Source organism: Sander vitreus, chromosome 7 (assembly GCF_031162955.1).
Source record: "Sander vitreus isolate 19-12246 chromosome 7, sanVit1, whole genome shotgun sequence".
Taxonomy (NCBI): Eukaryota; Metazoa; Chordata; class Actinopteri; order Perciformes; family Percidae; genus Sander; species Sander vitreus.
In genome coordinates this window covers 14609618-14623322 of record NC_135861.1, presented here as the reverse complement: position 1 = coordinate 14623322, position 13705 = coordinate 14609618, and the positions used below count along the sequence as shown (strand labels likewise).

The following is a 13705-nucleotide window of genomic DNA, read 5'->3' as shown; positions in this document are numbered from 1 at the left end:
GTGTGTGTGTGTGTGTGTGTGTAACTTAGAAAATCTAAGAAAGAATGTGTAATAAGCAACTGTTTGCCAACAAGTTTACTATATCAACCTAAAGGTGATGATATGTAAATGTTGTGTTCACAACTTGTTTCCACTTCCTCCAAGTGGACCAAAAATTATTATTGCAGGTTTAAATCTGTGGCATGTAAATTCAGTATACTACTAAAAAAGTATATTGGTTGTTTTAAAGCAAAGTACACTGAATATATTTGGACATAAAAAAAAGCAATGAGTACTGTAGAGCCCCCATGGGTAAATCAGTGAGATTTTGAAATGCATAACCCAGTTGGGACATGGACCATTTTTCAAAATTGAATAACTGTATGTTTGTTCTATGAGAATACTATAACAGCTTAATGGGCTGCGATCAACTACAGGCTTCTTTATATTTTATAGCTCAACTTTGCCATCTGTTGGAGAAAAATAGGAATGATTCTTAAAGAGGACAAAATATCCTGTGAATACTCAGCAATAGTGTTTAATAAGCACATTGTTAATATTTATTGTGTTAATTAATACCTTGAACTAATTGTTGGGTCTATACTGAAAATCAAGTGTGGTAAATAATTTGAAAACTGCAGTTCTAGGTTCTTACATGAGCTTACGTCACCCTCTGGCGTTTGAAAAGTGTCATCTTCAGGTCTAAGTACTTTTTGGGAAAACAAGAGACAGCACACATCTCAGAAATGCAATTTACTGTAATTAAATTGAAAGACATCTCACAGAGCAACCCATATGATAAAATACTGTACAGTCATCTATAAAATAATATATCATGAACATAAAATGCACTTAAAAAATTGTAAAACTGATACTGCCATAGAATTAGTTGACCAATACTTTACTAAATTAATTATATTTTTGTAATGGTGTTTTGTTAAACTGCCATTTTGAGAAACAGTAGTTTTGGATAAAAGCATCTGCTAAATGAATGGAAACAAACCATCCTAAACATAATCTCCCTTCAATGCACACATACTGAAACCTTATTTACAAATGTCTAAAGCTTTCTTTCTGACAAATACACGTCTGGTCTTGCCTTTGGTCATTTCATATGAATGCTTTCAGATGTTGAGGTCAAAATGTCAGCCAAATTAACTGGTAAGAAGCAAAGCAACTGCTATTAAAATTAAACCTTTTCCATGTCCATTCAATGAAGAGATCAATACAACTTGAAGCAATAATATTGCAAATACGTAATGCAGATATGCAACAGCACATCAAATATTTGACAAATTCCTTAAAGGACTGAGGTCTGAAGAATCAGATGGGTCGGTGTAATTCAATTTCTTCTCACTGGCTGCCGCCTCCATCTTGACGTATTTACGCAGGTATCGAATGGCTGACAGAGCACTTACATTCGCCAGCAGAACTGTGTGAGAATACATATTAAAAGTGAGTCATCACGTTACTCGTTACTCGCAAGACCCAACATTGAATTTTTCTATTCCTATAAAGTTCTTGAGGTTGATTTTATTTCAGTGCTTTGTTGATATTACCTCAATATTTACTGGGAGTAAGTTTACAGCCTCAGAATAACATTCTCTGACATAACAGTCAGTCTTTACAGTCCTTAAAAAGCTGAAATTAACTGATTTTGATATAAAATTCTGTCAGTCTTAAACAAATCTTTAAAAAGCAACATTTGCAGTTGTTTTGTCATATTAAAAGTACATTAATGCTACATATTAACACACATACCAGCCTTCCAGGTATCTCCAACTTGTGGGTTTGCGGTCTTCAGCACCCACGAAGCAAATGCAATACAAACCAGACACATGTCTGACTGTCTGAGAGGCAGGAGGGAGGCATCCAACCCTTCAAAGAAAGTGACAGAGTATTATAGAAAACATCTTGAATCATTAAGTGTGTCACATAAAATGACAATAATCATCCACAGTGAGAGATCAGGGGTATTATATTTGGCACTAACACACCAACAGCTGAGCACAAGCCCCAAATAACATGTTTAGACTTCCTGTTCTGTCACTGTGACACGGTCAAATCCCAGTATCTGCACAGATTACTGTTGTGCTAATATATAAGGCTGCTTGATACTACTAACATCAAATTATGACTTGAGTGGCCTTAAAGATAATCCTCATGGGCAACTGCTGAACATTAGGTGCTATATCAGTAGCATGCAAGTTATTAACTTACAGCTCAGTTAACTTGCAGCTCAGTTGAAGTTTAAGAAGAGGGATTTACATATACAGTACATAAAGACTCTTCAAGTTGAGGTATTTTAATTTTTTTTCAAAGCCAAAACAAACTCGAGCGCTCTATTGAGAGCTTAGAGAGGACGCTCATTGCGTAAAGTCAAGTTATCACGTACAGCCACTCCTCTTGGTTTTCACCACTAGCCTACATGCCTTCAGCCAGTCAGTGTCCTCTGACAGCTGAGGTAATGCCTGGACTGTAACAGCTGACTGAGTGGATAACATATTGTACATTACAACGGTCTACGTGCGAGGAAAACACAAAGAGCTTAACTGAAAGAGGTTGAATGTGTTATTAAAAACACACATTCAACTTTATAAAATAAAAATAAATAAGGTTGAAATTCTTTATTATAAAATAAAAAAGAATTATTTTATAAAATAAAAAATATTTTTAAATCCAACAGTGAAATATGTACAGGTTTGATTAAAAAAAGGTTTTAAAAAAGGTATATGCATTATATAATCAGTAAGACTGGGCTATACTTAAACCAGTATTTACTTTGTTCTTAGAATCATCTAAATTCAATTCAGAGGTGTTTAACAATCATTAATTCGAAGGCTACATTTACAATGCTACGTTTTGGTTTAAAAACTAATATCTTTTACTATGTTTACACCTCGCACTCACACTACTCTGGTGTTTCAGAGCCCCTAAACCAGAGAAATTTGAAAACACTTCTGACCCTTTTGGTTTGGAATCTGGGGGGTTGTGTTGCAGTCTCAAAGTCGCAAACGGAGACCTTTGGAAACAGACACTGACGCCAACGTTTCGCCGCCTGATTGGTTCATGACGTCTTGTTCTCTGAGACTAAGCCACTAACATTACCATGGCAACTACCAGCAACAGGTGGAGTATACATGCTGCCTCCTGTTTACCCCGGCACGTGCATGTATACCATGTATAGCCAGTATACGAGAATGTTGATTAGATATGCCATTTGGGCGTGTTAGTTTAAAACGGAGATTAGTTATTCTACTGGAGCTAAAAACACTGCACAGAGATCACTTTTGGCTCAAAACTCCACTTAGCACATAGCAATGTAAATGTAGCCTAAAAAGTTGAATTGAACTAAGAACTTCTGAGTTTCCATGGTAACAATCCACATCACCTGTTGACTACTGAATCAAAATATTTTGTGGTTTGCTTACACGGTTTAAAAACATTTAAACATCTGATATTCCTTCACTTATAACTGCATAAAACATAATTCACATGGTTCCAATACATGTTAATCTCTGCAACGTGTTGTTTAAGATTTGTGAAAATTATGAATTTTAAATAGTTCTGAAGTCTGACTATCTTTGTACCATCAGACCGTGTGGGTCAGCACCTTTGGGTCTGCCTTATCTTGCCCAGTGCATACTGGGATAGGCTTCATAAGGAATATTGTGTATAAAGAATGAATTAATGCACAATTTAACAGAGACTTGGTCTGGCGATGGTAAATTAGCCATTTTTAGTGAACTGTGTCCAGTAGACTGCTTCTTCATTAGCACCCTAGGTGTATGGGCAGAAGGGGCAGAGTGGCTATGGTGTATAAGAATCAGTTTAAAATACAGACACTTTCTTTTGGAAGCTATTCTACATTTGAATTTCAGACTGTGAAAATTTAATCAGTAAATAATCCCCTAGTCTGTGTCTTGGAATATAGGCCTCCCAAGGAAGAGAAAAGCTTTTTAACGTAGTTCTCCGACCTCTTCTCTCATGTTGTTCCTTTAAATGATAGACTGTTGATTTTAGGTGATTTTAATATTCACGTATGTTGTCCAGGTAAACCCATGGCAAACTGATACATATCATGGATACGTTTGGCCTTTTTCAGCATATTAACAAGACCACTCATTTACTAGGGCATACCCTTGACCTTATTATGTCCTATGGGTTCCCTACTGATAAACTTGATGATGAGGATGCATATTTTTCCAACCATAAGCCTATTGTATTCAATGCCACCTTATGTAGTCCTCTGTGTACTGCCAAAACCCCTGGTCACGACTCCCGTTACATAAACTCTCACTGCAGTTCAGTTTGCTGAAGCCTATCAAAGAAACGTTATCACAGACTCAATTTCCTCTGCCGCTGAGCTTCTTTTGAGCCCTGATAAAATAATTTTTCGATTCCATTCCTAATGCTCAGTTATTCTAGATGCTGTAGCCCCCCTCAAATATAGACATTCCAAACTTAAATCTCACCAGTGGCTGGACGAGTCAACTCGTGCTCTTTGGCAGGCTTATCGGAAAGTTGAGCGGAGATGGAAAAAAGATCACCTCTCAGTTTCCTTTGAAATATTTAAAAACTGTCTGGCTAATTTTCAAACTGCAGCCAAAAAAGCCAGGGTTAAATATTTTTCTGAGATAATTATTAAACACTCTCACAGACCTAAAGTCCTGTTCAGCACAATAACTTCTGCTCTCAATCCTCGTACCTCCCATGCTGTTGAACCATCCACAGACATTTGTGAGAAGTTCCTGACATTTTTTACAGAAACAATTGAGACCATTAGATCTCAGTTCTGTCCTCCTCCCCCTGACAACTGGCCAAATGGCTCGGGGGGGCCTGTCCACCTTTTATCAATTTGAACCGGTTTCATTGTCTGGGTTAGGGAACATAGTTATGCAACACTGTGGACCACGACATCCTTTTGACATATTTTGAACTGTAGGTTGGTATTACAGGTACAGCTTTAAATTGTTTTAAGTTATATCTCAGTTTCAGGACATTCTCAGTAGCATTAGGTCAGTTTTTCAGGTCATCCACTGCCCCTGTCACCTATGGTGTCCCTCATGGCTCCATCCTGGGTCCAGTTTATTTTCTGCCTGTACATGCTCCCCCTGGGAAACATTATTAGAAAATAAAACATCTCCTGTCATTTCTATGCTGATGACTCACATCTGGATCTGCCGCTGAAATCTAGGGACTCCCTACAGCTGCTCCTAAATTGTCTCGAAGAAATTAAAGGTTGGATGGCAACAACTTCCTTCAGCTGAACGACAACAAAACAAAAATAATTATCTTCGGCCAAAAGTCAACTCACCAGTATGCTAGGTCACCTCACCCTAAATGTAAAGTCACATGCAAAAAAACTTGGTATCATATTTAACTCCAAACTCTGTCTCGACACACAAATCAGCTCTGTTGTTAAAAATAGTTACTATCAGTTAAGAACCATTTCCAAACTCAAGCCAATTCTGTCCTTTCATGATATGGAAAAAGTAATTCATGCCTTCATTACATCCAGGCTGGATGCAATTCCCTTTATTTCGGCCTTCCCCAGTCTTCATTAAGTCACCTACAGACCAAAATGCAGCTGCAAGGATGTCGACTGGTACTAAAAAATGTGAGCACATCACCTCCAGTGCTAGCCTCTCTTCTATGGCTCCCCGTTGACTTTAGAATCCAGTTTAAGACCCTGTTGATTGCCTTCAAGGCTCTCAATGGTCAGGCACCATCTTATATCACAGATCATATTCAAAGGCACTCAAAGTCTCTTAGATCTGATGACAAATCTCTCCTCTATGTCCCCCCATCACGACTCAAACTAAAAGGTGACAGAGCCTTTGCAGTTGCTGCTCCACGACTGTGGAACGCAGCTGCCTTTAGATATCAGATGTGCTCCCTCCATTTCGGTTTTTAAATCTAGGCTAAAGACACATTTTTACTCTCTGGCCTGTTTAACACACTAATCGCTCATTCTGTTAGGTCTATAATTCTGTATTTCTAAATTGCTGCTTGTTGCTGTTGGGATGCTTTTTTGTATGTGTGTTTTGTTTCTACTTTTTATTTTTACATTTCAATGTTTATATACAGCAGCTTGGTACTTCTTTGTGCAGCACTTTGGTCAGCTTAAGCTGTGTTTAAATGTGCTATAGAAATAAACTTTACTTACTTACTTACAACCAGCATTTTATGTTTCTTAACTGCTCATGAAGACGACGAAAAAGCATTGCACTACTATAAGAATTTTGGACGCACAATGGACAGTTAAAATCAGTGCAGTAGAACCAGAGATATCATCTTTATTATTCCACACATTCTTCTTCCTTGTCAAAACCTGGCGCCTACAATGCATCTCAATCGCTGACAGTTCAGTCTTCAGCCCCAACCGACTCAAGTGACATCACACAATTTATCAGATTTCGTGCAGTTTTTTCTGGAGACACAAAAGGCTTTATACAACTTTTTATTTTTATTTTTTTTTACATATGCAGTAGAACTCATTAACATCTGTAAATAGACTTTGATGTGTAAAATTGGTGCAGTTCCCTTTAATGGGTTTGAGCGTGATAGCAGATGTAAATGAGATCTTGTAGATGGTGCTACAGTAGATTACATTTTAATCAGACTGTCCCTTTTCTTTTACCTTTATTTCATGAAGTTTCTTGGAGTAAAATCTAGACAATTTTCCGTTTTAATGTGTAGCAAAGAGAAACGTCTTAGATTTAATTAGAAGATAGCATTGCTGAGCCTCATAATTGATACAGTTTGCTCTAAATGGAATATGTGTGTTGTATTGTACAAACACACTAACAGCCCTGCTTTGTGATAGACAATAAAGGTTTTCTGAATTGATCGGGATCTGAACCACGTGTCATCACACCACTCGAAATTGATCCTGTATGAAGATATTTCTACTTTAACTCCATTAAAGGACTTATTTGAATAATGAAACACATTTAAAACATAATTCTTATCCATAATGACACATCATCTTGTTCACTGTGTGAAATTGGACTTACTTGGATTTGAAACAGCTGTCTCTAAGTCCTCGTATCTGAAAGGCCGCTGGGCTATTTGTGTGTAGATCCTGTCATCCAGGTGGTACAAAAGTGGATCAGGAAACATCACGTCTTGATTTCCTAGAGCATTTATAGGATGAACTGTCCTTGCAAGGGATGTGCCACTTTGCCTCACAGGTCCATGAAACAGAGGGTTCTTGAGAGTCTGCTTCTGGACTGTAGATCCAGTCAAACTAATATTTCTAAAGGAGAGTGTGGTTTTCCAAAATAGTCTGAGGTCGCCATCTGTGAAGAAATTCTCGTATATGTCTGTAGAACTCTGAGATGCGCTTGATGTACGGCTGAACCTGGTCACCACCCTCACAGGACTGCAGCTATCTTCTTCATCAGATTCAACAGAAGAATCATCAGAAGAAGAGGATGCAAAGAAGTGATCATAAACCTCAGGGAACTGTAGATTTCTATTAGCTGAGCGAGAGTAGGAAAAGATAGGAACCTGCTTGTCTTTGGTCTGATCGTCGGCTTTGATGAGAGGGTAGAAGAAGCTTTCTGTATCAAACTCTGAGAAAAAATGATCATAAGTTTCAGGGACAGAATTTCCATCAGTGTAGCAGGTGGTTATGCTATCTCTTGCTGATTGGCTGGGAATTGATTGCTTTCCACCAAAGAGATACTGAAATATATCTGTGAGAGAGATTCTGTAGCTGTCTGTTGAAAATGAAGCTGAAGAGTCCACGTCTTTGTCATGCTCAGGCATGTGTCCACCAGTAAAATACTCTATTTTTTGTATTTGTCCTTGGTCTAAGGTTTCTAAAGTTTGGCATTTCCTAGTGTATCTGAAAGATTCCAGTGCATGTAGATTGTGCACACTCACATTCTTAGAAATCTTTCTGAGGCACGTTTGAGCACCTCCAGGGAGGACAGGTTGAGAAATATCCCTAACAGATGTTGACATCATATTCTCAGGGTAAATATCAGCACCTAAACTCCTCCACATAGCACCTCTTGAAGAGGAAGAGTCAACTGACATAACAGACCCTGAACTTGATTCTACATAATTAGAATCATTGGACATGTCTTCATTGGTTTGTTCAGACTTGGACTCATCCAGTTGAGTAAAAACACCTGAATCCGTCATAGCAAACATGTTGGTCTCCTCACTTTCCTGTAAAGGTGGGAGAAGGTTGGGTGGAGCAGCTTTGCTGATCATTCGTAAACCCAGAATATCATTTATTGTCAGCTTCTCCATGTCACTCCAAAAAGAAGACATAGCGAAGACTGAATATTTTGAATCTGGTGCCTTTTCAGGTTCACATTCTTCTTTATATGCTGTAATGACATCTTCTGCTTTGACCGCTAAATCACATTTTGAATCTGTTGTGTCATTTGACACAGGCTGGCTTTTGGATTCAGATGTGCCATCTCTTTCCTCATGTTTTGCCAGTATTAGTGACGTTTCTTCTGCTTGATTTATAGGGTCATTTTGATTGACAGATAAACAAGAACTTCCTGACATGTCTGAGAGTGACGAGGCAGATTCTGTGTCCAGAGTGCAGCAGGATGATACTGGTGTAATATATGAAGGACTTGTGAGTAAATCCTCAGACATGGGCGATTTGGTTTCTCTCTGACTTTTGCCCGTTAAATTAATGTCACCAGATAGAAAGGGATTCCCACTTTGAAAACCCATTGTTTGTGATGTTGCTAATTCAGTTCTCTCATCTGTTGTGTTTTTCTTTGACAAAACATCAAATTTGGATAATGTGTGAAGCACCAGAGGATGTTCTGTTTGCTGTGCTGTAATATTTATATCTAAACTGGAAGGCCTTTTAACCAGACAGTGTTTATCAGGCAATGCATTGCTGGTATGTAATGTTAATTTAGCACAGCCCACTTGACTGGAAATCTCCTCCATGAATGGACAGGCTTTAGTTTTGAATTGCTTGGGTTTTGAGTTGCGAGTCTCAGAACTGCTTGCAGACAGAGGAAAATTAGTCTTTTCCAGTGGAGATCTATATTGGTCCCTGTCTTGACAGTCAATTTCCAGCTGTTGTTGGGGCTCAGCCTCTCTTTGACACAGTGCGTGGTTGTCTCTGCCACAATTTCCAGCCTCTACAGCCAGGACCGACTTAGCAGGGGATAGTTTGTCATTTTGGCTGACTTCCATTGCAGGATCATATGAATCTGCACTTGGTAAAACAGATTCTGGATTTTGATCATTTTTGTAGAAAATGATAGAATGATTAATTGTTTCAGACTGCTGGAGACTCCCTGCATGAGTGTCCTTTCTTCCGCAGTTTGCCATTTCTGTGGCCAGGTCTGATTGATCAATTACAGAATCAGTAATTGAAACTGGCAACCCAGTGGATTCTTCTACATGTAATTCTACATGTAATTTGCTGCATGGCTGTAAATTTGTTGCCACAATACCACTATTGTTTGGTGCTGACATTGCGCTGTTATCAGTTTGACTCAGCGGGGTTACTGACCCATCATTAGTTGCATTATTTTCAGCCGAGCCTGTTGCTTTACACCTTCCCTTTCTGACTATGCTCTCTGGTAAATATTTGTATTGACTGTCACTTGGAGGACTGTAGTGAGAAAGATAATTTACTTTGATCTCCTTAGCAGATATCTTCACTGGGAGATTGCTGGTCGCTGAATATGTAGTTAAAGAGGACGTACATTTTTGTTGTTGTTCGTTTAAATAGGATACATTAATATCCTCAAAAAAACACAGACCAGTTCCTCCTCTCCATGCATATTGTTCTTCCTCTGAGTCGCTCTGCTTGACTAAAACCTGCCTCTCATGCACACTCTCAGCTGGCTCAAAACTGAGTCGTCTCTTCTTCCTTCTCTTTCTTTTGATAGAGGCAGTTGGAGATGATTCTTGGCTCGCTGTTTTGTTTGTGCATGATGTGTCTGACTGTAATAAATCAGGGTTTTGATCTTCCTTTCTTTTAACATGCGTCACCATTTCTAGATTACTCATTGAATCTGTGCTAAACTTTTTACACTGCTTAACATAATCCAGAGGTGTGCACATTTCCACCTTCATCACTTTGTCAGTGTGAGGTGTTGATTCTGAGCCAACAACCCCCTCCAGTGAGTCTAGAGACTGACTGAACGGTGTTGTCTCATTTACTCTGGTTTCTGTGCAGGCTTCTTCTCTGATAAAAAACCTTGTTTCAGGGTAAGCTGATGTATTAGTCTTGAGCACTAAGTTACTGGCTGCAGGTTCAGGGGAAATGTTGGAACCAGGCATGTTTTTTTTCATTACGTTTATGTTGCTGATGGTGTCGAAAGGCTCCGCGGTCTCTTTGCCAACTGCTGTTTCACCGCTGGCAGGCAGAGAGTTTAATTTGGGGATGTTCTTTGGCAAAGAACTGCTGCTGGCTTGTTGCCCATCACTACACCGTTCCTCCTCCAGTATTGCCTCTCTGTTTTTTCCATTTCTCACTTGGCTTGGCTCAGTAAGCCTCTCAGCCTCGGTAAGATCTTTCAGCGTTTCAAAGAATATATTGACAGACTGCAGGTGTATATCCTCCTCACTGCCCGAGAGCACGCTCTCCATTCCACCTACGACGTGTTTGCTGCAGTTACACTCCACAGGAGAGCCCTCACAGTCTGGGGGGCCGTCGATGGGGCGGTCAGCCTCTGAAAAGCCTGCTGTTAGGTCGGCTTTCTTAACCCTCTTAGCGTGAATGGACCTTGTATCATCGATGTCACTCATCCCCGAATCATCCACAACTGCTAATGAAGGAGGAAGCAGGTTACACTCCTCACACTCCGCAAAGAAGCACTCCCAGTCACGGTCACAGATCTCCACACTGAATTCAAAGTCTTCCATTTTGACTTAGAGGTTGCAATATAACCTGGAAAATCAATCAAAAGAGCAATATTTCAAAAGTAATCTCTGGTAAAAAGTATTTGCGTCTCTTTAAGGTACTTTTAGCATCATAAATGTAAAGCTCTTTTCAGAATAAACGCTAAAGAAACATATTGCAAGCATGAATACCAAAAACCTAAGATGCCGCAAGATAAATCAACAGACTAATAAATCTACATGTATTTCTGCAATTAAGAAAAAACATAAGCATGCAGATTTTATATTATTTATATTAGGGCTGTCAGCATTAACGCGTTACTCGCGATGCGATTAATGGCCGAGCATAATGCGTTCATTTTCTTTTTTTTATCGCATGACGCCATTTATTAATTTATTTTACACTTCACTCGGCTTCGCGTCGTGCTTAACAACGCCCCTTAGCTGTTCTAAAATCACTAGAATCTATCTAGGTTACTATTTTGACCCTTTGCCGCACCGTTACTTATCATCAAACTGCCATACTTCCTCGTAACACATCCTGCTGCTGCAGGCATGATGGAGAAAGACAGCAGTAACACAATTCTGAATGGCGCTTTTTATTTTCCAAAACTCCCGGATGGCTCAGTAGACAAGTCGAAAGCCATATGCACGTTGTGTAAAGCCGAATTAAAATATCACCGAAGCACGTCAAGCTTGAGCTACCACCTACGAGCTAAGCATAGTAGTACAGTTAACGTGACTCAGGTTGATGCTAGCCGGCTCAGGCAAAGCACTATTTTGGAGAGTGCTACTTGCCGACCTGTGGATGAAACCAAATCCAAAAACATTACTACAGCTCTTGCAAAATGGGTGGTAACTAACTGCAGACCTGTCGGCATCGTAGAAGACTCGGGTCTTAAAGACGTACTACGGTTGGCATGTTCTGAATTGTGCAATAATGACAGATTCACACATTTTTCTTTTGTTTACAGTAAATAAATAATAAACAAATACAAATCTTAAAGTCAAGTTCATAAAGCAACTTTCTTTGCATTAATTTGATTCCCAATCAAGATACATTGATGAGAATTGCTTTCCATTGTTAATATGTACTTAAAAACAGTTCTGAAATGCAAAATAAGAATTTTAATCATGTGATAAAACATGCGATTAATTGCAATTAAGAAAAAATGTATCGTATGACAGCCCTAATTTATATATTTAAATACAACAACAACAACTTGTTATTATATTTCTAGCAATATGATCTAATCTGATAATATAAATATCTTTAGGGCAGCAACAGAAAACTAGCCAATAAGCTGAAAACAGAATTTGTTAAATAGAATTAAAATATCTAGAAGTATAGCAACTAGCAAGTATTTTCTCTGTACGTCTGTCTGCCTATGTACTTGTACATACATGCAGGTTTCCTACCTGTCCTGCTTCAGCTTTGACCCTGGTCTACAGGAGATGAAGGTCTAGGAAGTCTGTCGTCTCAGCAGCACTATGTTGCGTGTCCTCTGGTGAGTCCCATGATTTGATAAATATAGAGCACCGCTTCTGATCACGTAGTAGACGTAACGTTCTAACAGCAGCCATCTCCAACAGAGGCATAAAGTTTCAGAACTTTAAATAGACTCTCCACTGGGAAACTGCTTAACTGGATACTTTGGATATTTTGGATGTTACTATTGTTTGATTTGGTACATACGTACGTATAGCTGAAATCTGTAATACAACTGACCTAGGTGATATTTATCTGTTTTAGGTCTTTTTGTGATTAGTTCTATATCTGCTGGTTCCAACAACAGTCAGGTCCTCAGCAGATATGAGGGTCATGTGAAGTGTGTGTCAGTCAGCTGATACCTCACTGCTATGATGTCATGGGGTGACAGGGGATCTGAATGTTTCGCTGCAGGAGGCCAGAACGATCAGGGGATGAGACTGGAGCTGCATCACGTGAGACTCATTTGACTGACCTTAACCTAAATGACAGAAATACAGACATTTTGAATGAAATCATATTAACTTAATTTGAGAAAAACAAAAATAGTTCTACTTTCATAAAACTCTCATAATGGATTTATAAGTTGTAATTCTTAGTCCCCCTTCAGTCCAATTTTTTATTTTTTTTTAATCCTCACTTTACTTTGAGATTTGACCGTCAATGATGTAGGAGTCTGACACTAGAAGGGTGTTTTCACATTCATCTGCTGAAGGGGAAGGGTTTCTCTGTGCTCATCTCAAATTTCTGACATTTTTAAGAGTTTAACACGTGTACGTACGAGCATAATTATTTGAAGTTTGGAAGTGTAATGTTGAAACTTGTCAAGCCGTTAAACTTTATGGAACCTGCGCAATACTCTGTAGGAGTTTGATGATAGCGGACGCTGGCACTGTATGTTACCGCTTCTCCCTTGAGCCGATTTTGTGTTTCCTTGTGTCTCTTTCTGCACTTTAGAAACCTACTTTTCTACAAAGTTATATTATCAGATATCTACTTTGTAGCTTTTTCGTGTTTTCTGAGCGGATTGTACGGATGTTTTTTATCCTACCCGTTGTTGCAACTTCCTCATACACCATCGGCGTAAACACAAGCCGTTTCATCAGAGCTTCCTCATGGCTTGGTTCTCGGCCCCACTCTGTTCACCCTCTAAACTCTTCCCCTTGGTCACATCATCAGCCAGCATGGCATATCATTCCATTGCTACGCCACCGACCCTATCTCATCTGACTCTTTCAAGAAGGGCCAAAAACCTACCTTTTTAAGCAGGCATTCTCGTAATTTTTTATTTCTTTGCTTCTATTTGTAACCTGTTTTTAATCTTTTTTTTAGTCTGTAGCATATTAGGATTGATTTTAACAGTGAAAAGTGCTCTACTAATAAAATGTATTA

At 38.9% G+C, this 13705-nt stretch overlaps 1 protein-coding gene across 1 annotated transcript; it reads right to left on the bottom strand.

Moving 5' to 3' along the window:
• Positions 1-723: 723 nt before the first annotated feature.
• On the bottom strand, positions 724-13444 carry perm1a (PPARGC1 and ESRR induced regulator, muscle 1a). The gene is made up of 5 exons (XM_078254790.1): positions 13365-13444; positions 12244-12794; positions 6999-10873; positions 1741-1857; positions 724-1411 (listed from the first exon to the last, which is right to left on the bottom strand). Exons 3-5 carry the CDS (start codon positions 10846-10848, stop codon positions 1260-1262), a joined length of 4119 nt encoding a protein of 1372 aa, XP_078110916.1. The 5' UTR covers positions 10849-10873; positions 12244-12794; positions 13365-13444; the 3' UTR covers positions 724-1259.
• Positions 13445-13705: the final 261 nt, after the last annotated feature.